Here is a 23,914-nt window from a genome sequence, read left to right as displayed (position 1 = left end):
CCTGGGTCATCCCCAGCCCCGCATGTCTGCATGGCTCAATTCTCCCCAGCCACTGCTGCCCCCCAGAGGGCCCCAAACCTTCCTCCAGGACAGCAGTGAGCTGTGGGCAGGCTGGTCAGCATGCCAGGGCACTCCTGCTGCTAAGCCGTTGTAGTGGCCGCCTAAGGTCCAGCAGGTACAGCAGGCTGGTCACTGGTCCCAGAAGCAATAGCATGCCTGAGGGCTGTACAGAGTGAGGCAGGGGCAGAAGCAGGTGCCAGCCGGACCTGGGCCACCCTCCCCAGGGCCCCGGACTCCATGCTCGCTGCCTCGTGGTGGTTCTGGGCAGCCTTGTCTTCACCACACCGCAGCAGCAGGAGCGTGTGGTGGACACAGATGGCACCTGCTCGTGTCTGCCAGTTTCCCCGCCACCGCTGCCAGGGAATGCCAGCTGGAGGAAGGCAGGAGTAGATAGGGTATGACAGAGGCTGGAGGCCAGCCCTGTTGGGGAGTGGGGGAAACAGGGGACAGGCACGGATGCCCTAGGCTCTCTCCCAGGGGAGGGGCTGCTTTCCAGACCTTGCCCTTCCACAGATGACCCGAGGTCTCTGCCTGGGTGGGGCCGTCAGAGGCTCTGTTGTGTCAACTGTGATGTGATGTTCTCCGGATCCTTGTCGGGCCTGGCTCCAGGGTCTGGGCTCAGACACGGAGGCTGCAGGGTCGGAGAGCAGGGCCACATGAGGGTTTGGCGGTCCAGGAGGCCTTCTGAGGGAAGGGCCCTGGCAGCGTGTGCAGAGGCCTGGGATTGGGGTTGGGGTTGTTTAGCCAGCTGGAGTGCCCAGGAGGTGAGATGAGAGAGGCTGGGAGGGCCTGTGCTACTGGCTGCAGGTGGAGGATCGGCTGAGCCGAGCGGGGAGGCTGGAGTTTCCTACAGTTGTAGGGCTCTGTGCCCCCTCCCACCTCTCCTCCTCTCCTGGCCCCACCGAGGCTTCTCCGATGGGTCTCACAGGCTGCGCCCCCCTCCATCCTCCCGTCCCATCTCTAGCCATGTGTGGAGCCTGTGCCTGGATGACCCGCCTGCCAAGGACATCATTGACTTCCCATCAATGCTGCCTGGGGTCCTCTATGATGTGAGCCACCAGTGCCGCCTCCAGTACGGGGCCTACTCTGCCTTCTGCGAGGACATGGATGTGAGTGGGGCTGGTGTGGGTGTGGGGGTGTGGGGACCTGGCAGGAGGGCTTAGGGGACAGCTTTCACCAGCCTGTGGATGCCAGCCTGGGAGCAACCTCGTCTGGGCTGGGCTACGCCCCTGAGTGACACTGTGAGACGTCAAGTGGCCTGTGGGAGAGGCCAGGGATGGGCGGCCACAGACCCAGCTCTGAATTCTGGGTCAACCGTGGACCGACTGTGACCCTTCGGGCAAGTCCCTTCGCCTCTCTGGAGCTGGCTCATAAGAGGGAAAAGGAACCCCTGTGGGGAGGGTCTATTTATCCTGGCGAAGATTGCCTGAAGTGATCTTCTAACAGGAGCGTTTCCAGAGGAGGGGCTGGGCCGGGAGAGGTGTGGACAGCTGGGGACCGCTCTGAGCAGTGCAGCCCCGGGCGCCCCACACCACCACGTGGTCTGGGGAGGAAGGTGGGAGCAGACACACAAGAAGGGACCTCTGGGGGTCTGTGGGCCCCTGCCATGTGGAGGGGTGCCCAGGGACCCTTGGGGACGGGGTGGCGGCAGGGTGGGTGGCGGCACTGGGGAGGGGGTGAGGCTATGGCCCATGCCCTCCTCCTCACAGAATGTCTGCCACACACTCTGGTGCTCTGTGGGGACCACCTGTCACTCCAAGCTGGATGCAGCCGTGGACGGCACCCGGTGTGGGGAGAATAAGGTAGGCGACGTTCCCAGTCCCGGCAGTGGATGTGTGAGAGGCCAGACCTCCTGCTGTGACCGGGCCCTGGAGTCAGCCCCGGCTCACAGAGAGCCCCATGCTCTCTGCAGCCCAAGCCCCCGTCTGCGAAGTGGAGGCATTGGGGCCAGGGCTTGATTCCATGATTCTACAGGGTGTCTTCAGCTGAGTCAGCACGTGGGCTGTTTTACTCCCTGCTCAGCGCCTCCATGTGGCCTGGGTCACAGATGATTGTGATGATTGCGAGGGGGCCTCTCTCACCTTCCATCCTTCCCCTCTGTGCCTTTCGCAGCCTTCCCACCCACCTTGTTCTCACTAGGGTGAGGATGACTGATAGGCTTGGGGGTGGGGTGGCTCTACCTCCGTCTGTCTCGGTAGTGGTGTCTCAATGGGGAGTGCATACCTGTGGGCTTCCAGCCCGAGGCCATGGATGGTGGCTGGTCTGGCTGGAGCGCCTGGTCCATCTGCTCACGGAGCTGTGGCGTGGGCATACAGAGAGCCAAGCAGCAGTGCCTGCAGCCTATGTGAGTGTGGGGCCCAGGGTGCCCTGGGCAATGGGACAGAGGGACCCAGGCAGTCAGCCGATTGCAGGAGCTTGGCTCTGTCCCAGCCCCTGGCTCTTAGAAGTGTCCTCATAATGGTCAGTCTGAGTGTCCAGGCCACCTTGAGTCACTTTCAAGGAGTGTTCTGAGGGCTGACAGGGTCCCCACTGCCGACCCCTTTGCAGAGAGGGGGACACTGAGGCCCAGAGACTGGAGAGACTCAGCAGAGGCCACGTGGCAAAGCAGCTGCTGGCTGGAAGGAGGCAGGAGAGGGCAGTGGGGAAGAGCATGGGCCCTGGACCTTAGATGGCTCAGGGTTCGAATCCCCTCTTCACCCCTTCTCTGGGCCTCCATTTCCCCACCTGTATAATAGCAGTGCCCATCCAGTAAAGTCGTAGTCAGGGGCAAATGCAGTTTATGCAGGCCATCCCCTCAGCCCTGCAGCTCATCTGTAGTGGGCACTCAGCAGGAGGGGCTTGGTGGCCTCAGAGGCACAACAAGGGTCTGAGATGAGATGGAGCAGCTGGGAGGATGGGACAGCACTGAAGGGGTGGCCTGAGGTGAGTGACTTCACCTCTCTGGATCTCTGTTCCCCATCTAAATGGGGGGGCGCAGGGGGTGTGAAGATCTGGTGAGAAGCAGAGGCCAGTGGTACTGTAGACCGAGGCACTACCCGGCTGATCTTCACTTCAGGAGGCCACCCGGGGCAGGCATGGGGTTCACAGCCAGCCCCACCCAGGGCCCTGTGCTTACCCAAGACTGGCCTGTGCCCCTCCCTGCCTCCTGGCCTCCAGGTCTGAGCTGGGTGGGGGCCAGCGACCCTGGCCTAAATGTGGAGGATTTCAGGAGCTGTGCTCCGTCAGACCTTTCAGCTGGCTGGGGCTCTGGGCGCTTCCTTTAGACCCAGGCTGGGGGTACTGCCACCAGGAGGAAGGCTGAGGACTCAAGGGCTCGTTAGGATGCTGGTGTCATGGGCTGGAGACTGGGAGTAGTCCCTCCAGCCAGTGCCAGTGATGCCTGCAGCTTGTCCCAGCTTCTCAACAGCCCTCTGCAGGGGCAGCCCCAACCCCACTTTATACATGAGGAAACTGAGGCCCAGAGGGTGGCCGAAGACTTGTCCACGATCACACAGCAGGTTGGGGGCAGAGCTCAGGCTTCCTGCTGCCACCTCCCCACAGGTCCTTACAGACAGGGAGGGTGTGTCTGGGCCACAGGGTGGGCAACCCAAGGGAGGGGAGCAGCGTGCACAAAGCTGGGCAGCAGGGATCTTGGGGTGTGGGTGCAGGAGGAAGCTGCTTGCTCTGGGCTGTGGCCATGCAGTAGCACTCACTGGGCCCTCACTGGGGTCCACCCCGGTTCTCCCCACAGGCCCAAATACAAAGGCAGATACTGTGTGGGTAAGCGGAAGCGCTTCCGCCTCTGCAACCTGCAGGCCTGCCCCGCTGGCCACCCCTCCTTCCGCCACGTCCAGTGCAGCCACTTTGACGCTATGCTCTACAAGGGCCAGCTGCACACATGGGTGCCCATGGTCAATGACGGTGAGTGCTGCCTCCCATGGAAACATTGAGACTCAGAGGGCGGCGAGCGGGGTGTGGGTCCAAGGTTACCCTGTGATGCAAGCAGGAGACCCAGTCTCCACCCCAAGCCTGGGCCACTCCCACTGTCCCCTGGGGCTGCTGCTCGCCCCTAGCTCCCCAGTCTGCAGCCTTGCAGATAGCTACCAGCCCAGCCGGAGCCTCCAGCATGTTTGTGCTGCTTGGGAGCCTCCAGCCTGCCATGGATGTGTGTCACGGAGGGGTCTTCCTGGTGGCCTCCATACTCCTGCTCCAGCTGCTGCTGATGACTCTTCTACTTGGGCCCCCAGTGAACCCCTGTGAGCTGCACTGCCGGCCCGCGAATGAGTACTTTGCCGAGAAGCTGCGGGACGCCGTGGTTGATGGCACCCCCTGCTACCAGGTCCGAGCCAGCCGGGACCTCTGCATCAACGGCATCTGTAAGGTGTGCCTGGTTAGGAAGAGGCTCTCCCAGCACTGCCTGCCCCCAGCCCCACTGGCGGGCCCCAGGTTCTCTCCTGGTCCTCCTCGGGCCACCCTCCCCATGCTCTACCATCGGGCTTCCCAGCCCCTACCCTCTATGACCTCTAAGGCAAAGCCCCTACCACGCCTCCTGGCACTGGAGACCCCCCCCAGTCAGGCCTCGCCCCACTGCGTCTCCTTGGATGCCTGCACCAGCACCGCCCCAGCCAGGAAACCGGAGCCCAGGCAGTGGCTTGACCTCTTGCTGGCTGGCTGACCCCAGGCAGTGGTTTGCTCCCTGATAGAGGGGTTAAATGAGGTGGCACAGGTGACATGAAGGGCTCTGAGCCCCGAAGAGTAGCCCTCAGTGTTTGGTAACAATTTATATTCTTATTTTTAATAACAACGATGGCCTCTCCTCTTTGCCCATGTCTCCAGCCACCTACTTGTCCTTGCTTCTTGCCCTCTAAACCACTGGGGTATCAAGGCCTGGGCTCCGAGGAGGACCAGGAGGGAGGTGCCAACCCCCAGTGCCTTTGACGTTGAAATTCCCTGCACGCGCTGCTCAGGAGCCCGTGGCGTGTCAGATCCCCTGCCTGCCCGCAGGCTTTGCGGAACTCTTCCCTTCTCTTGTCTCTTGTGATGCTCATGACATGCCTTTAAGGGAGGGGTGGGTCTCCCTGTCTCACATCTGAGGAAACTATGAGGCTCAGGGAGGTAGAGAAGTTCACCTGGGTCAGAGGCACAGCTAGGGTGGGGCAGGGCCGGAGAGAGGCCTCCCGACCCCCACTCCCAGCTTTCTTCTCCTGACCCTGGCTGGCCCCCGGTGCTGGGGCCACAGAGGGCTGGCCGCCAGCACCAGGGGCCTCCCCTCCTCGTGTGTTGCAGAACGTGGGGCTGTGACTTTGAGATTGACTCTGGCGCTATGGAGGACCGTTGTGGCGTGTGCCACGGCAACGGCTCCACCTGCCACACCGTGAGTAGGACCTTCCAGGAGGCCGAGGGCCTGGGTATGGGGTGGGACCACTGTGGGGAGGGGTGTGCTCTTCACCTGGTGGCCCCTTCCCCATCTCCCCCGGGCCCCTGTCCTTGGCCTCGTGGCCCCCACCCAGCCTAGAAATGGCTAAGCAGGGAGGGCTTGCTGGGGTGGATTCTTGCAGGAGTCAGGGGACCCCTGGCCCACATGCAGAGACCTGTCCCCATGGGGAGTCTTCCTGTCCCAGAGACCCCAGGCAGGGCCACCCCGACTTGTGTGTGGCCCCTGGGCCTTTCAAAGAATGGTCGTCTCCTCCTGAATCTTCTGAGACCCCAGCTCCATGCCCTCACCTCTGGTCTGTTTTGCACATGTTGCTGAAGTACTGACTGTGTGCTAGGTGATGAGGACATGCAGGTGAAGCGCTCAGTCCTGAAGGGGAACAGAACCTTCTGGTGTGATCAATGCAGTGGAGGGAGGCCCAGAGGGCTGTGGGAGCATTGAGGAAGAAGGTCCTGGCCTGGGGAAGTCAGGGAAGGTTTCCTGTAGGAGGCGGAAGTTGAGCTGAATCATAAAACTCAGAAGAGATGGAATGGGCATTCCAAATGGAGGAAAGAGCTTGCGCCAGAGCCCTGGAGGCAAGAAGGGAAGGCAGGGCCCACTATGGGGCCTTGAGTGCCAGGCTGAGAAGCTTAGATTTCATCCCAGAGATGCAGTGCAGTGTGGTGGATAAAGCACTGGCCCTGGAGGCTGCTTATATTGCAGCAGGACGCTCATGCACGTTACTCTCCCTGTCTGCCTCACTTTGCTCATCTGTAAAACGGGGATAACAATAGTACCATGCTATAGGGCCGTTACCCATGAGCTTACACATGTGAAGTGCTGAGAGTCGTGCGCGGCACGTGATGGGTGTGATGGAAGTGAATGAATAAAAGCAGGCCGCGTGGGGATGAGGAGGGTGTCCCAGGAGAAAGGCCTGGGCACTTTGGTTTTTTTTAGAAAGAGAATGCCAGCCGGCCCTTAGAGTAGGGGATGGATCCAGCCTTATGATGAGACCAGTTTAGGTCCCCAAGAGAGGAGTGACGGGGCATGGCCACGGGGTCAGGATTTATGGCACCTCCGCAAGGTTTTGGTGACCCATGACCGATCCGAGCAATTTGGGGAGCTCAGACTTTAAAGCTAATGGCGAAATCTTTGGCATCAGCAGGCGGAGGCAAGTGGGGAGAGATGTGAGGGGAGCAGGTGGGGATAAGCAAGCTTCTCACCCTGGGCACAACCCTTGCCTGACAGGGTATGTGGACGTGGGGCTGATCCCAGCCAGCACACGTGAGGTCCGCATCCAGGAGCTGGCTGAGGCTGCCAACTTCCTGGCACTGCAGAGCGAGGACCCGGAGAAGTACTTCCTCAATGGTGGCTGGACCATCCAGTAGAACGGGGACTACCAGGTGGCAGGGACCACCGTCACATACGCACGCAGGGGCAACTGGGAGAACCTCACGTCCCCGGGTCCCACCAAGGAGCCTGTCTGGAACCAGGTGCCTGCCTCCCGAGGCCCAGGCGGGGGGAGCAGAGGCGGAGTCCCCAGGCCCAGCACCTCCCATGGTAGGTCTCGTCCTGGAGGAGTGAGCCCTGGGTTAGTCACAGAGCCTGGCTCTGAGCCAGACCCTCCTGCTGAGGCCTCTACCTCGGTTTCCCCATCTTTAAAATGGCCCAACTGTGTAGCTGCAGTTCACAGAGGTGGCTGGGGTCAGCTCCTTTAAGACTGGGTGGATGGAGAAGACACCTCGTGCTCACGGGCCCCCGCCTGCCCACCCAGCTGCTGTTCCAGGAGAGCAACCCTGGGGTGCACTACGAGTACACCATCCACGGGGAGGCAGGTGGCCACGGCGAGGTCCCGCCGCCCGAGTTCTCCTGGCACTATGGGCCCTGGACCAAGTGTACAGTCACCTGCGGCAGAGGTGAGAAGTGGGGCAGGCACAGCCCCGCCAGCAGGGGCTTCATCTCTGGACAGGGACACTGGCTTCAGCTCCCAGCTCACTGCTGGGCCACCATGGGTTTAGAAGTTTGCTTCTCTGAGCCTCAGTTCCCCATCTGTGAGATGAGGCTAGCAACCGCCCCATGCCCCAGGCCCACTGGGAGGGTAAATGGATGAGGCAGGTGGGTGCTGGCTCGCGGCGTGTACTCAGTGTGCTGCAGCTCTTGGCGTTCTCCCTCCAGTGGACACAGCTCCCCCTTGATTTTGTCCTTGCTCGGCTCCGGCAGGTTTTGTGCCTGCATTTCTGCTGCGTCCCGGAGACCAGTCCAGTGGCCCCTCACCACACTGACTTATTTCCCTGAACTGTTTATGAAAAGTAGGGCAATTTCATTAACTCCGACTCTTCCTCCCCATATTTCCCTCAGTCTCCCCCCATGCTCCTCAGTCTCCCCTCTCTGTCTCTTTGTCTCCTCCCCACTGCTCCTCAGTCTCCCCTCTGCCCCTCCGTCTCCTCCCATACTCCTCAGTCTCCCCCCATGCCTCTCAGTCTCCCCCCATACCCCTCAGTCTCCCCCCAATATCCCTCAGTTTCCCTCTGGCCCTCGAGTACCCCTGCCACGCCCCTCAGTCTTCCTCCCCTGGCTCGGTCTCCCCCGCCATTCCTTGGTCTCCCCCTAGCCCCCCAGTCCCCACCCGACGCCCCTTGGTCTTCCTCCCCCTGCTCGGTCTGCCCTGCTGTTCCTCGATCTCCCCACACCTCAGTCTCCCGCTTTGTCTCTTAGTCCTCCCCTTTCCCCCTCAGTCTTCCCATCGTTGACACTCAGTATCCTCAGGGTCTCAGAATCGGGAATCTGAGATACAGACATTTGAGCATTCCTTCAAATGCTATTATGATGACAAAGTGAAAATGGAGAACTGGGCAGATACCTTCCAAAGCTAGGAAACCCATTTTATCTAATACAGCTGTCTTTATTTTATTTTATTTTATTTTATTTTGTTTTATTTTATTTTATTTGAGATGGAGTCTCACTCTGTCGCCCAGGCTGGAGTGCAGTGGCGCGATCTCGGCTCACTGCAGCCTCCGCCTCCCAGGTTCCAGCAATTCTCCTTCCTCAGCCTCCCGAGTAGCTGGGATTTACAGGCACGCACCACCATGCCTGGCTAATTTTTTATTAGTGGTAGAGATGGGGTTTCACCATGTTGGCCAGGCTGGTCTTGAACTGCTGACCTCAGGTGATTCGCCCGCCTTGGCCTCCCATAGTGCTGGGATTAGAGGCGTGAGCCACTGTGCCTGGCCTAATACAGGTGTCTTTAATTGGACAAACGTGAAAACCAACAAATACATTTGCAGCACTAGACATTTGGGGAATTGTCTTTCAGCAAATTGGCTGCTTTGCAGGTGGACCACTTAGGAGCGTCTGCAGAGGCAAGTGCCCTGTGGTGGCTGGAACAGACAGGGGTTCTTTGTCTCAGGCAGGAAGTCCCAGGTGCACAGTCCAAGCTGGCGGGACCTGGAGCTGACTGGCCCTCAGCCACACCATCCTTGCCATAGCAGCCTCCCCTCTACTCCTGCTTGCCACAGATGGTGTCCTCCCTTCCAGGGCTCTTGCAGTGTTCTAGGCAAGAAGAAGGAGAGAGGAAAGGGCTGACTCCCAGCGAGGGACTTGTGCCTTTTTCTCCTGAGCCAGGACTGTGTCCCAGACCCCCCTAGTTGCAAGGGAGCGGCAGTGGGGTGTGTTTTCAGCAGGTCCCACTGCTGCCTTGAATAAAATCAGACTCTGTTGGTGAGGAAAGAGGGGGATGGATGTGGGACTGGCAGCTCAGGGGAGGGACAACTTACTCTCGGGACCACGGGGCAGGGGGTGGAGCAGAGAAGGCAGAGCCACCAGCAGACGGGGTCCTGCAGCTGGGCCTCAACAGGCAGTATGGAAGTGAGTGTCCAAGGTGAGGAACGTGGCTGTGCAAGGTCCCCAGGTTGGACAGTGGCAGAGGATGTAAAGGACTGGAGCAGTGCCAAGGCTGGTGTGGGGATGGAGAGCAGGGGCTGTCCATTGATGCCCCATTTCTTGTCCAGACATTCTCTGAGCCATTGGGAAGGGTGTGGATGGTGGGACCGTGTGTCAGTGGCCCCTGGACACACTGGGCCCTGAAGGCTCAGGCAGCGGCTCCTCCAGCCATGAGCTCTTCAATGAGGCTGACTTCATCCTGCGCCACCTGGCCGCATGCCCTTCACCCGCCTCATCACCCAAGCCAACCCCAGGAAGGAGCAGAGGGAGCTGGTCTTTCATTCTCTTCCCAAGGCTGAAGCCCCAGCCCCCGGTCACCCCTCACTCCAGCCTGGGCCACCCTGGACACTTATGGTCCTCCTCTTTGGGTCCCTGGCTGTGGTAATAGGCCTCAGGTCACGTTCAGTTTCCCTGAGGGGAAGGTGGCAGGAGCCACGGCTGGGTTTGCATGCTAGCAGCAGCTGGCATGGATCGAGCTCTTCGGATGTGCCGGGCACGGGCCGAGCCTGCACATGCAAGAACACATGCAGTCCTCCCTCCAGGACATGGCAGAGGCAGGATTGTCGCTCCCACTTCACAGAGGAGGACGCTGAGGTTCAGAGAGGCCAAATGAGCTGCCCAGGCATCTCAGCTAGGATGCAGAGGGTCTGGGCACCCAACCCACTAAACCTCCACACTCTGCCACCCCTCCAGGGGCAGTCAGAGGGGAAGCTACATAGGAGAGGGGGTGGGTGAGAACCAGGAGGACAGCAAGGAGGCGACGGTGGAGGTCTGCCTTCATCCTGACATGGGCAGTAAGGCATCCTGACATGGGCAGTAAGGCGCTGTTCTGGGAGGGTTCTGGCAGAGAGGGTGTCTTTGGGTCTTGGGCGGTGGGCACCTGGGTGCCAGTCCCAGGCTGAGCGCCATGGCCCCTAGGTGTGCAGAGGCAGAGTGTGTACTGCTCGGAGCGGCAGGCAGGGCCCGTGGACGAGCAGCACTGTGACCCCCTGGGCCGGCCCGATGACTGCCAGAGGAAGTGCAGCCAGCCGCCCTGCCCTGCCAGGTGAGCCCGCCCCCATCCCCCACCAACTCCCCACCCCCAGGCATCCTGGGTCTGCCACAGGCCCCTACATCTGGGTCCCCGGAGGCCCTGGGGAGGAGCAGAGGGAGCCGGGCTTTCATTCTCTTCCCAAGGCTGAAGCCCCAACCCCCGGTCACCCCTCACCCCAGCCTGGGCCAGCCTGGACACGTATGGTCCTCCTCTTTGGGTCCCTGGATGTGGAAATAGGCCTCAGGTCATGCTCAGTTTCCCTGAGGGGAGGGTGGCAGGAGTGGAGGGGCTGTGCCTTGTCACCAGACTTTGAGGGCAGGACACTTACCTGAGCTTGGAGCTCTGGAGAATCATCCACTGGCTTCTGGCACTGTCCAAACCCCGAGGTCCTGGAAACCCAGCCTGGCCCTCCCTGCTGGTGAGCCTGCCAATGCCACCTGTCTGATGCCATACTGATGAGACCTGTGTGCCCTCAGCAGGTGGTGGGCAGGTGAGTGGCAGCTGTGCTCCAGCTCCTGCGGGCCTGGGGGCCTCTCCTGCCAGGCTGTGCTCTGCATCTGCAGCGTGGGGCTGGATGAGCAGAGCGCCCTGAAGCCACCCGCCTGTGAACACCTTCCCTGGCCCCCTACTGAAACCCCTTGCAACCACCACGTGCCCTGTCCAGCCACCTAGGCTGTGGGGAACTGGTCTCAGGTGAGTGTGGGATGGGAGGGGGCCCGCCTCCAGCTCCACCCTTGGTCTTCAGCTACGGGGAGGCAGACAGCCTTCCTGGAGACCTTGTGGGTGGGAGGGAACCTGGGCATTCCAGGGTCCAGCCCCTGACTCTAAAGCCTCAGGGATCAGGAAGCCCCTGGCAAGCATGGCCACAGTCATGGCCTTGAGCTGGGAAGGGCCAGAGAGGGCGGGCTGGGGTCTCTGCCACTCTGACATCAGGCAGTGGACAGGTTACCCAGCCTTGCCCCAGTGTCCCCTGGCAGCCTGCCTCCCAGGCTAAGCCCCTCACCCTGGCTTCCCCGCAGTGCTCAGTGACATATGAGGAAGGGACTCAGCACCGAAATGTCCTCTGCATCAGTGACACCGGTGTCCCCTGTGACGAGGCCCAGCAGCCAGCCAGCGAAGTCACCTGCTCTCTGCCACCCTGTCGGTGGCCCCTGGACACACTGGGCCCTGAAGGCTGAGGCAGCGGCTCCTCCAGCCACGAGCTCTTCAATGAGGCTGACTTCATCCCGCGCCACCTGGCCCCACGCCCTTCACCCGCCTCATCACCCAAGCCAGGCACCATGGGCAACGCCATTGAGGAGGAGGCTCCAGAGCTGGACCTGCCGGGGCCCGTGTTTGTGGACGACTTCTACTACGACTACAATTTCATCAGCTTCCACGAGGATCTGTCCTACGGGCCCTCTGAGGAGCCCAATCTAGACCTGGCGGGGACAGGGGATCAGACGCCCCCACCACACAGCCGTCCTGCTGCGCCCTCCACGGGTAGCCCCGTGCCTGCCACAGAGCCTCCTGCAGCCAAGGAGGAAGGGGCACCGGGACCTTGGTCCCCGAGCCCTTGGCCTAGTCAGGCCGGCCGCTCCCCACCCCCACCCTCAGAGCAGACCCCTGGGAACCCTTTGATCAATTTCCTGCCTGAGGAAGACACCCCCATAGGGGCCCCAGATCTTGGGCTCCCCAGCCTGCCCTGGCCCAGGGTTTCCACTGATGGCCTGCAGACGCCTGCCGCCCCTGAGAGCCAAAATGATTTCCCAGTTGGCAAGGACAGCCAGAGCCAGCTGCCCTCTCCATGGCAGGACAGGACCAATGAGGTTTTCAAATGATGAGGAACCCGAGGGCTGCGGAGCACCCCACCTGCCCCCGAGACCCAGCCCCACGCTGCCCACTTTGTACCCGGTCAGCAGCACCCACTCCTCTCCTAGTCCTGACGTGGCGGAGCTGTGGACAGGAGGGACAGTAGCCTGGGAGTCAGCTCTGGAGGGTGGCCTGGGGCCTGTGGATAGTGAACTGTGGCCCACTGTTGGGGTGGCTTCTCTCCCTCCTCCTCCCATAGCCCCTCTGCCAGAGATGAAGGGCAAGGACAGTCCCCTGGAGCCGGGGACTCCCACCTTCCCAACCCCAGGACCAGGCTTATGGGACCTTCAGACTGTGGCAGTGTGGGGGACCTTCCTCCCCACAACCCTGACTGGCCTCGGGCACACGCCTGAGCCTGCCCTGAACCCAGGACCCAAGGGTCAGCCTGAGTCCCTCAGCCCTGAGGTGCCCCTGAGCTCTAGGCTGCTGTCCACGCCAGCTTGGGACAGCCCTGCCAACAGCCACAGAGTCCCTGAGACCCAGCCGCTGGCTCCCAGCCTGGCTGAAGCGGGGCCCCCCGCGGACCCGCTGGTTGTCAGGAATGCCAGCTGACAAGTGGGAAACTGGAGCGAGGCAAGTGGTGTGGGCTGGGCGGGCAGGGAGTTTGCGTGGGACCTTGGTGGCTGTTTCCTCATCTGAAAATGAGCAGAGTGGGACACAGGCGCCGTCTGTCTCGCCTTCCTTGGGGCGGGGGTTCCCAGGATTAGGGGAATGAGGGGACCTGGGGCCCATTCCTGGGCAGCACAGGGGGCCTCAGGGAAGGCAGGGGCAGGCACACTCTGGCAGCACAGCATGCCCCAGGATGGAGCTGGCTCAGACAGCTGCGCAGTGGGGAGGGTCCCTGTGTGGCCGCCAGGCCCAGTCCTGCCCAACAGGCAGCAGCTTCCCTGAGGCTCTGCCTGGCTCCTCCAGGCTGGACTCAGCCCACTGCTACCTGGCTCTGCCCTCAGTGGCTCCACCCTCCTTTGGCAGTGACCTGCAGACGTCTGAGCTGCATGAAAGAAGCTGGCTAGTGCCCCCTCCCTGGGTCCCCAGATGGTCGCTGCAGGAGAAGCAAGCTTCTGCTCAGATTCCTAATTTTGGGGTGGGAAGGGGCAGGCTGAAGCCCACAGGGCCTGTTTTGCGCGGGGATAGCCAGCGATTTGGCTGCTGGTACCAGGACCCAGCCTTCCTTCCCTGGTGCCTCTGGGAAGCGACGAGGCTGGTCAGGATAGCTGGTCAGGGGTGCCCACAGGGTCTCCTCCCCCGAACCTCTGCACCAATGACACTGGAACACAGGCCCTTTGTCCCATGTGAGCAGGGACGGCTGCTTGCTGGGGGGATTTGACTTTTCATTCTCATGGTCTTCCTGGGAGGTGGGTGGAGGAGCCTATTTTGCAAATAAGGAAACTGAGGCCCAGAAGAGGGTCCCTGTCTTGCTGAGGTCTTGCTAGCCTAGGTGGGTAGTTTCCTGGCTGTGGAGGCCTGGCGAGGATGGGATCTGCCTGGCTTTCACGGGTCTGTGCCCCGTAGTGCTCCACCACCTGTGGCCTGGGTGCCCTCTGGAGGCCGGTGCGCTGTAGCTCCAGCCGGGATGAGGACTGCGACCCTGCTGGCCGGCCCCAGCCTGCCCGCCGCTGCCACCTGTGGCCCTGTGCCACCTGGCACTCAGGCAACTGGAGTAAGGTGCATGAGGATGGAGCCAGGACAGGCATCCCCAGGGCATGGGGTGGAGCCCTGGTTCCCCACGGCCTGTGTTCCGAGAGCGGCAGGGAAGGGGAGGGCTCCAGGCTGCATGTCTACATGCCTGATCGCACCGGATTCCGAATCTCTTGGGAGTCATCTCATCTTTGTCTGGCTTGACCTGTCTCCTTTCCTCTGTATCTTTGACCCCATCTGGACTTGTTCCTCCCTTTCTCTGTCTGTCCCAGCCCATGGCAGCCCCTGGCCATGCCACCTTTGGCCTGGGGCCTGCCAGCCTTGGCCTCTCGCTGGGGCTCTTCAGGGATTTGCCCCCAGCTGGGGCGTGGGTCTGATGCCTTTCCTGCCACATGCCTCACGGGGTCATGCCTGTGGGCCTGCACGTGGGGATGTGTCCACACAAGTCTCTCGGTCCCCAGTGCTCCCACAGCTGTGGCAGAGGTTCCTCAGTGTGGGACATGCAGCATGTGGACACATGGGACCTCCGGCCACTGTGGCCCTTCCATTGTCAGCCTGGACCTGCCAAGCTGCCTGTGCACTGGCCCTGCGGGGCCCAGCCCTGCCTCAGCTGGTACATGTCTTCCTGGAGGGAGGTGAGGCCTGGGCGTTGAGTTGGGGGGAGGGGACACCCTCAGACCCTGGCTGTGCCCTGACTCCTTCCCTGCCCACCCAGTGCTCCGAGGCCTGTGGCGGTGGTGAGCAGCAGCGTCTGGTGACCTGCCCAGAGCCAGACCTCTGCGAGGAGGCACTGAGACCCAACACCACCCGGCCCTGCAACACCCACCCCTGCACACAGTGGGTGGTGGGGCCCTGGGGCCAGGTGAGCCAGGCTGTGGGGGGGAGCAGGGAGCAAGTGCTTGGTAGTGCCTGGTCAGTCCTGGGTTGGGTGAAGGAGCTGTGGAGTGTGTGCTGTGAGCCAGGCTCTCTGTGGCCCCTGCACATGCAGCAGTCAGTGGACGAAGCCCTGCCGTGCTGGTGCTCACACCTGACAGGGAGAAACAGACAAGGAAAGGGCACGTGTGCTGTGATGTCAGGGAAGGCCTTCCGAGGAGGGGTCTGGGGTCGAGACCCGAGGGAGGAGTCAGTGATGCCAAGGACAGGGATCGAGGGGACAGCAGGTGTGAAGTCTGAGGCAGGAATGATGAGCTTGGGGAGATCAGGGAGCCCAGCAAAGGCCAGCGGCAGAAGGGGGCAGAAGAGGGGCCTCAGATGGGCAGGACACCTTCTGCTGGGCCTGTTTGCAACTGAGGGGTTCAGAAATGTCAGATTTGGGCCCTGAGCTGGGTCCGGGAGTCAGCTGGGCCAGCGTTTGAGTCTTTGTCCGACTGGCTGCTGAGTGACTCTGGGCAGGTTGCTTTGCTTTGCTGGGTCAGTTTTCTCATCTGTAAAATTGGGACGGTTTTGGGAGAGGAGGGTCAGGAGGATTAAATGGAGGAACGCAACAAAGCACAGGGCCGGGCACAGCACGACACTGGCACAGACTCAGCACATGTTTAGGGCTTTCAGACCTGCACCTGTTAACAACAAAGCCTGGCGGGCTGGGCCCCGGCTGTGAAATTGTCTCCACCCCTCCTGCCCATGGGCTGCGGCAGGTCCTCTGCCCTGTCCCTCGGGCACAGCGGTGTCTCGCCCACGTCTCTGCTCACTGCTGCATCAGGGCTCCATCCCGGGGCCCCTGCCCAGGCCTCTCAGGCATGTCCCGTGTGAGGGGCTCACTGCCCTGCCGCCCCAAGGGCTGTCCCATGGTTCTCATGCCCCTTCCCTCTGCAGCAGCCGATCCCACAAGTGAGAGTGGGGTTCCAGCACCAAGTGGGCTCTAGGAATGGGAACAGGTCCTCCAGGAGGCACTGAGAGGGCGGCTGGGAGCAGGGGCAGGCCAGTCAGGCACAGGGCGCAGGGACAGCTTCCCAGAGGAGGTGTCCCTGCCCCCACTGCTAGGGCTGGCCCTGGAGACACTCATTCCTCCCCTGCTCCCCCCAGTGCTCAGGCCCCTGTGGTGGTGGCATCCAGTGGTCACACACTGGTCAAGTGTGTCAACACCCAGACGGGGCTACCCGAGGAAGACAGTGACCAGTGTGGCCATGAGGCCTGGCCTTGTGAGCTCCCGGCTGTGTGGCACCGAGGATTGTGAGCCCGTCGAGCCTCCCCGTGAGTCCCCCGACCCCAAGCTCTCTGCTGAAGTGAGGTGGGGCGGGAAGGGTGATGGGGAAATTGGGTCTTCAAACCATTGCACCCACGGCACCGGCTGGCTCCATCTGTAGTCTGGGCTCATGAGCCACTGGAAAATCCTGATGCCACAGGATCCCATGCTGGAGGCTGGGCTGTGCTGGGAGTCAGTCAAGAGGAGTCCCAGCTACACAACATCCCGCAGGCAGCTTTCTGACCTCCGGTGAGTAGAGGGAGTGGCCTTGGCCCCTGATTTGCTGTGTGAACCTGGGTAAGCTCTTTCCCCTCTGGGTCTCAGTCTTCCCACAGTGAGACCAGGGATGTCCCTGAAGCTGTGTGAAAACTGGGCCTGGGTGAGTCCCTGTCCCCTCCCCAGCCCTGGCCTGTCCATTCCCTGGCCAGAGGACTGCCTAGAGTGAGCAATGGAACCACAGGAAGGGCCTCCCTTCCAGGGTCCTGCTAATCCCAGTGGTGGGGGGTTTCCTGGCCAGCTGGGTCCTGGTGGAAGGGCCTGAGCTAGAGGTGGTTCTGGATATCCCACCCCCCTGCCTCCAACACACACACACACACACACACACACACTCTCACACTCACAGACTTCCTGCAGCCCCAGCTGCTCTCAGCAGTGCTGAGGGCAGGAAATGGGGTGGCCCTGGAGTGTCACCTGGGCTCCCCTCACCAGCTGTGTGGCCTTGGGCTCCATTTCCCTCTCAGGGCCTTCATGTGCTGAATAAAGGGGCTGCCAAGCCCCATCCTTGCATAAGTGAGGTCTGGGCATGAAGGGCGCAGCACTGCGTGGGGATCCAGGTGGTGCTCAGGGAAGGCGGCTTTTACCCCTTCCCCAAAGCCACTGTCATCCCCAATTGCAAGGTCAGGGAGAGGGCCTGGGGCTGACCCTGCCAGTCTAAGGAATCCAGGAGCTGTGGCCTGAAGAGCTGCAGCCCTTGTGCTATTGGCTGTCTGCCCCCTGAGCCTAGGACAGAGTCCTCAGCCACGGCCCTCAAGCTGGCATTCGGGGCCCCCTGCAATCTCCCCAGTCTGCCTTCTCCCCTTGTCCAATGCAGCCTTCTCTACCTGCGCTGGCTCCTGGGCAGCCCTCATTTGGGCTCAGAGTGGCCCCTGCCATGCCTCGCTGCCATGCCTTGCTACCCTGCCTCTGGCAGGGGTGGCCTTCCTGCCACAAACCCCATTATCTCAAGGCCCAGTGGCAGTGCCCCCACCCTGTCCTGCCTGCCCTCAGCACGCACCCAGCCAGCATCTCAGAGCACTCCTGTGTGCTGCCTGAGCTGGGTTCTGGCATCACATCTCTCGCCTTCATGGCTAGAGCTGGCCACAGGGAGTGGGGTGGTTATGATCTCAGGGGATGAGGACCAGATGGGGCAGAGAACAGGAACTGAGGCCCCTGGGGGCCTAGAACCAAGGACGGATGGCCCAGGAGGCTCTGGGCTTGCAAGGTCTCCCAGGGGCGGGTATGAGTGGGCTGCAGGGAGTGGGCTATGGGGGCTGGTTAGGTGGCTGAACTGGAAGCTGTCCTAAGTGAGGAGTTTTCTGCCACCAGTGAACAGTGGAGGGGCAGCTGGGAAGGTGTCTTGGACTTTGAGACCTGGAATTCCCAGGATGTTTTGCTGGTCTGTGGGATAGTTGGCGGGACAGGGGGAAAGCCGGGAAACTCCAGAGTGTGCGGTCGCTGCAGTGACACAGCATGGCCACATCCATTTGCTGTGGAGGTGGGGTTGACAGAGGAGGGAACCGAGGCCCAAGAGGTGAAGCAGCTTGTCTGAGGTCACCCCGGGCGACCAGGATGCAGGCCTGCAGATGTGCACTTTGGAGCTCTGCCTGGAGCTGGGGTGGAGGAGCCTGCCTGCTGCCTCGTGCCCTCTGCCGGGCCTGAGGGATGTCCCTGGCACAGGGCTGGCTGCTGTCCTCCCGCTCTTCCTCCCCAGGGAGGTCTGCTGGAGTAAGCAGGGCCCAGGCGGCAGGTGGGGGCTGTCAGCAGTGGCAGTGGCATCAGGAGCAAGGCCAGGAGGCTGGAAACAAGCCACTTCCCAAAATGGCTGTGATAACCACGGGGCAGGAGGGCCCAGCCAAGCCTCAGCCCTGACAAGCACAGCCTGCAGCCGGCCTCCCTCCCCACTGGGCCTGGGCTTAGTCCCTGGTTTCTGCTGACAGCCTGTAGGGCCCACTCTCTCTAGGCTTCGTGGCCCACCTGGGAAGTGGGAGGCTGGCCTGGGAGATGGGACCTGTGACTCAGAACCCGAGGCTGTGTACAGCCCCTGTGGCTGGAGGTGGTCACGGAGGTCTGGCAGGACAGATGCACTGGGGCAGGGGGCGGTGGCGGGAGTCGGGGGCAGAGGCCGCTGCAGGTTGGCAGGAGGCCCCGGGACCGCAGTTCTGTGCCAGGATCTGTCGGGGAACACCAGGGGTGAGCAAGGATGGAGATGGGATGGCAGGGCGTCGCCCTGGGCAGGCTCTTTAACAGGCATGTGAGGGGGTCAGGGTTGGGTCTCAGGACCTTTCCTCCAGAAACCTCAGCCCAGCAGCGCCCGTTCTCGAGTCCTGGGGTCGGCCGTGAGTAGGTGGGACAGAGACACCAACAGTTGGAGACCTGCAACTCCGGTTTGGGAGCCGCTCCAAAAACCGGGGCTCTCTGCTTGGTGGGGAGCTGCTGGAGCCTCCTTAAGGTGGTTGGGGTGGGGAGCCAGGTTCTGGGTACCCCAAACCACTGGTTCTGATGCCTCTCTGCCCCCCCCACTCCAGGCTGTGAGCGGGACCGCCTGTCCTTCGGGTTCTGTGAGACACTGTGCCTACTGGGCCGCTGCCAGCTGCCCACCGTCCGCACCCAGTGCTGCCGCTCGTGCTCTCCGCCCAGCCACGGCGCCCCCTCCCGAGGCCATCAGCGGGTCACCCGCCACTGACGGTGCCAGGATGCACAGACCGACCGACAGACCTCAGTGCCCACCACGGGCTGTGGCGGAGCTCCCGCCCCCTACGGCCTAATGGTGCTAACCCCCTCTCACTACCCAGCGGCAGGCTGGGGAGCTCCTCCCCCTCGAAAAAGGTATATTTTTATTCTAACAGTTTGTGTAACATTTATTATGATTTTACATAAATGAGCGTCTACCATTCTAAAGCACAGTGTGACTTCATCTTGGATTTGGGGAATCTTAAAAGTGAGAAACTCTTCCCCCGACCCCTCTGCCCAAAACTCCACCGCTGCAGCACCTCGGCAGGCACGGCTTTTCACCTGCTCCTCTGGGGCAGAGCTGCAGGGGGCAGCGTAGCAAACGAGTCCCTGAGAGCATGGCATCTGGTGAGGCACGGAAGGCCTCGGAAGCCGGGGGGCTGCTGCCCAGGGAGGCCTGTCTGCAGAGGGTGGGGTTCTGGGGGCAGGAGGGTCTTCTGGGCAGGGGCACAGCTTGGCCCTTACTTGCTGCCTGCCTTCAGCTCAGGCTCCCAGCCTTCCCTGGGGCCCCACTCTGTGGTCCTCAGAGACCTGTTCCACAGGGATTGAGCCCACCTTGTCACTTGCAGGGACTGCCCCCTGGAGTGGTGGGGACTGGGGCCCCCATGGGCACCTCCCTGGCTCTGTCTGTTCTATCTGTTGACTCTTCTGCAAAAAGCGGGCAGAGAGGGGAAGAGCAGGCTGGCCAATTTTGCCCTACTGTGTCCCCATGTGTCCCTTCATCTCTGTGCCCAGAGATAGGGCTGGGCTAATTGCCACTGCCTTGGAGTGGCCCCTTTCCCACCACCAGCCCAAGCAACAGGTTCCTACCATGCTGATCTATGGTCCAGCACCTGGTACCTGCCTACCCACAGCCCCTTCCCCTCCCATAAAATCTAGTCCCATGGAGCCAGACAGTGGTGCCCACAGCTGGGAACAGATGGGCATGAAGGTGCTTTGAAGAGGGTCCTGGCCTGACCAGGGGCGGGAGGCTGGAGAAGGGGCGGACACTGTCCTCCCAGGCCCAGGCCCAGCCCTGGATCCGACCCTGGCCTCTGGCTGTGAGCCTTAGACTCAGCCGTTGACAATTTCCTCCTCAGCCCTCCCCCTGGAAGGTGTTACGCCCCTTCTACAGGTGGGGGACACTAAGGTTCAGAGAGGCCACCCTGCAGCCTACAGGGGTCACCTTTCACATTCTACTCTCCAGGGTATGACATGCCTGGACGAAAAGCAAGTGTAGCCCTGGAGCCTGCATGTGGCAGCCGCGGCCGCTCAGGGCTGGGTGTATGCTGGGGATGGAGAGGACACCACTGAAATTCACTCCTGGCTGGGCGCGGTGGCTCACACCTGTAATCCCAGCACTTTGGGAGGCTGAGGTGGGCGGATCACCTAAGGTCAGGAGTTTGAAACCAGCCTGGCCAATGTGGCGAAACCCCATCTCTACAAAAAATACAAAAATTAGCCGGGTGCAGTGGTGGGCACCTGTAATCCCAGCTACTTGGGAGGCTGAGGAAGAAGAATCGCTTGAACCTGGGAGGCAGAGGTTGCAGTGAACTGAGATCACGCCTTTGCACTCCAGCCTAGGCGACAGAGGGAGGAGACTGCGTCTCAAAGAAAAGAAAAGAAAGAAAAGAAAAAAAATTACTCCTTAGGGACTGAGACCAAGAAAGAGCATCAGAGGCTGAACCCCTTGGTGATGAGCGTCTGTCCCAGGACTTGGAAGGGAGGGAGGGGAACGTGGCCAGGGGGGCTGCCTGCAGGTGCCTGTCCTGCTGCTCCTCAACTCAACATGCTCACCTCATTTCACACCAACATGCCCCATTCTCAGAGGAGGAGCCCAAGGCTCTAAGAGGAAGTAACTGGCCCAAGGACACATGCCCTAGTGACACAGGCCCATCCTAGGCGCCGACTGCCCACCTCCAAGTTCCAGGCCACGCTGAGCAGGTGAAAGAGGGAGAGGGCCCCGAGCAGGCCCCAGCTATGGCTTTGCACAGAAAGGGCAGCCTGCCAGAGTTCACGCAGGAAAGCAAGTTGCTGGGAAGGCTAGCGTGAGTCCCAGCCCCGCTGTGCTGACCGAGGGTGGAGGAGCGTCAGGCGTGCTTCCTGTCTGCCTGCAGCAGCCAGGCTGGCCCAGCAAGACCTGGGGACCCACGCTCTGAGTCATGGGTTCCCAGGCCTTAGTCAGAACTGCCCCTGGTGGCAGTCCCTTCCAAGGGGTAAGGAGCAGGGCCTGTCGACTTGCCTCTGACCCACACACTGAACCAGTCCCTAGGAACATCATCCTGGGCATGCCGTACCTGTCGTGCAGTCTGAGTCATGCTGCCAGGGCAGGTATCCAGCTCCCAGCCTGGGAGTGCTGAGAGCCAAATCCACTGCAAAGCAGGGGTGATAGTCAGGGTCCCACCTCATCTATCTGTCGGCAATCCAGTGGTATCTAGGTGAGAGTCCCATACACACGGTCATCCCACAACACACTCCACACTCCACAGGCCAGGTGGGGACACACAGCCCCCTTCCCTCCCTCCCAGGTACCACCATAGCTGCTAGTGTGTGACCGAAGGCAGGGTCCCTGGCCCCCACTGAAGCACTATCGCCAACCAGCAGGCTCACACACCTTGGCCTGTTGCTCCTAGGGGTCGCCTGTGCTATTCAGCCAAGGGGACCACAGTGCCTGCTGGCCCAGCTGAGCTCCGCCTAGCGAGCCCACCTGCCTCTCCTGCCATGGACTCTCCCTCTTCTGCTTTTCCCAGCAGGAAGGGCCCAGCCTCACCTATGCAACCTGCAGCCCCACCCCCGCCAACCAGTTGAGGCTCCCCTCTTAGACTTATACGTCTATGGCCAGTGGCATCCGGCTACCTGCCCTCCCTGCCTTCCCCAGGGTCCCTTCAGAGGACCCTGGGATTTCGGACCACCCAGAGGGACCTCTGGCGCTCACTCCAATCATCCATCCCTTATAGCTTCACCATTTTTGGTTCAAGCAGTGTTCCCTTTCTATCAGGCCTGGTGGCTGTTGGGTGGGGCTCCCCAAGCAAGAGGTGGCCCTGGGCCGTGAGTTGGAAGACAGGGTGACCAGAGAAGAGAGAAGCCCGAGGGGGCTGAGCATTCATCTGAACTATGGGTGGACTGCCTGGGTGCCATGAAAGAGGCCAGCGTGTGTGAGCTGGGGAGGGCCGCCGCAGCCCCCAGGCACTACCTATGAAGCTCCGGCTTCTCCCTCCATCTTCCTCCCCTTTCCCTTCCAGCCGCTCTTTTCCAGGAACCTTGCCATGCCCACACCTACGCCGTCCCCTCCCCGGCCCTCCACAGCTGCTGCAGCGCACCCATACTCTGCACTTGCCTCACCAGCTCTGGCTTTTCTCTAACCCGTTTTCTCTCTGCTTTCTCTCCAACTGCCAGCTGATCGGGTCAGGCAAGTCCATCCCATCCTGAGAGCCCCAGGCCCCACTTCGACCTCTAAACACATCCCTCCTCTTCTCAGAGACCTCCCTTTCCAAGCCTGCCTGGGCGGGTGTCCTGTGACTTGACAGTGGCTCCCCCAGCCCCAAAGCCAGCCCCCTTCATCTGTGACTTAAGTCTGTTGTAGCGGTGAGCTGACACGTCCAGGTTTGACCATTGCTGAAAACTTGTGCCCCCTCTGTGGTATGCCTCTGCCCTGTTCTGTAAATAGCTATAAATTCTCATATATATACACATACACAAACACACACACACACACACATATATATATACATATATACATGTGGTCGACTGCCTCACCTCTAGAATTGGGAATCAGTCCCTGTGCTGTGCTTGTGGAGTCTTGTAGCCCAGCAAGAGGAAGCTGTCTCCTGACATCGCCCCTCCAAAGTGCACCACCTCCAGTGAGCTTCTGGGACATGCGCGGCCTGTGGACAGCCAGCCCCTGCCATCCCTCCCGCCCTTCTAGCCAAGCATGGCGGCACTGTGCAGGCAGCCGTGTGGCCTGACAGTCTCTACCAGTCCTGCTGTCCCTCGGCTGAGAAACCCATTTCTGAATGACAGAGAATGTGTCCTCTGCTGGCTGTGTTCTCTATGGAGCTCAGGGGAGGGAAAAGGCCAAGCCATTTTTAGGGTGCTGTTGGCAGCAGTGAAAAGGTCACACCCTTTTCAAGGGACACTTTCCCTGGAAAGTCCCTGGAGCTTAGCTGGCTCTTATCCTGTGAAGCCGGCTCTGGCCACTAGGGCACAGGGCCCTGAACTCAGCCTGGAGGGAGCCTGCGGGGCAGCCGGCACTCTGGAGGGACAGACAGGCCACCCGGTGCAGACAGGAGAGGGAGGCAGGGGGATGGAATGGAAGACACCTGGGGTGGATGGAAGTCAGTGCCCTTGGGCACTGGTATCTGTCTTCCTGACCACAGCTAGATCAGGCTTCTCAACCTGTTGGCTGTCAGGGCCGGACTATACTCCATAGGCGCCATGGCAGTCCTCGTGAAATCCACCAGGTGTCACCAGGCAGCATACAGGTAACAGGCCTGGAAGATTCCCCACAGCCCAGCTGGACATGCTGAGACACTCTGGGGCTCCTCGTTGAGTGGGAAAAACTGCAGGCCCCAGTGAGGGAAACGGGAACATGCCAGGCCGAGCAGTATGGCTAAATCCATTTATTCCAAAATCAAAGCAAAACAAAAACAAAAACAAAAAAACAAAACAAAACAAAAAAGGGGTCCCATCACCAGGGAGCCATGACCCCATCCCCGCCCCCATCATCGCTCCTATGCTAACAATGAATAAGTTTCCCAGCCGCGAATAATTATAAGAACCTCTTCCTCATATACCAGCTGCAACCTCCGCTAGGTACGATACAGAATGTTACACAGCTACAGTATGTACATGG

General features: G+C 61.0%; 1 protein-coding gene across 1 annotated transcript in view; it reads left to right on the top strand.

The window, feature by feature from the left end:
- Positions 1-19,251, top strand: part of LOC134729059 (A disintegrin and metalloproteinase with thrombospondin motifs 7-like) — a 52,163-nt gene extending 32,912 nt beyond the window's left edge. Inside the window, 19 exon segments of the mRNA XM_063596508.1 lie at positions 1,025-1,169; positions 1,770-1,862; positions 2,259-2,404; positions 3,791-3,960; positions 4,287-4,422; positions 5,326-5,447; positions 6,701-6,945; positions 7,227-7,368; positions 10,310-10,436; positions 10,904-11,117; positions 11,444-12,240; positions 12,242-12,848; positions 13,788-13,940; positions 14,375-14,548; positions 14,629-14,775; positions 15,936-15,968; positions 15,970-16,050; positions 16,052-16,103; positions 18,879-19,251. Of these exon segments, the coding sequence (XP_063452578.1) occupies positions 1,025-1,169; positions 1,770-1,862; positions 2,259-2,404; positions 3,791-3,960; positions 4,287-4,422; positions 5,326-5,447; positions 6,701-6,945; positions 7,227-7,368; positions 10,310-10,436; positions 10,904-11,117; positions 11,444-12,240; positions 12,242-12,848; positions 13,788-13,940; positions 14,375-14,548; positions 14,629-14,775; positions 15,936-15,968; positions 15,970-16,050; positions 16,052-16,103; positions 18,879-19,036 (3,742 nt within the window). The 3' untranslated portion in view covers positions 19,037-19,251.
- Positions 19,252-23,914: the final 4,663 nt, after the last annotated feature.

This window comes from Pan paniscus, chromosome 16 (assembly GCF_029289425.2).
Source record: "Pan paniscus chromosome 16, NHGRI_mPanPan1-v2.0_pri, whole genome shotgun sequence".
In the NCBI taxonomy this organism is placed as follows: Eukaryota; Metazoa; Chordata; class Mammalia; order Primates; family Hominidae; genus Pan; species Pan paniscus.
Note: the sequence above shows the minus strand (reverse complement) of the source record. Positions and strands in the feature narration are given on the sequence as shown.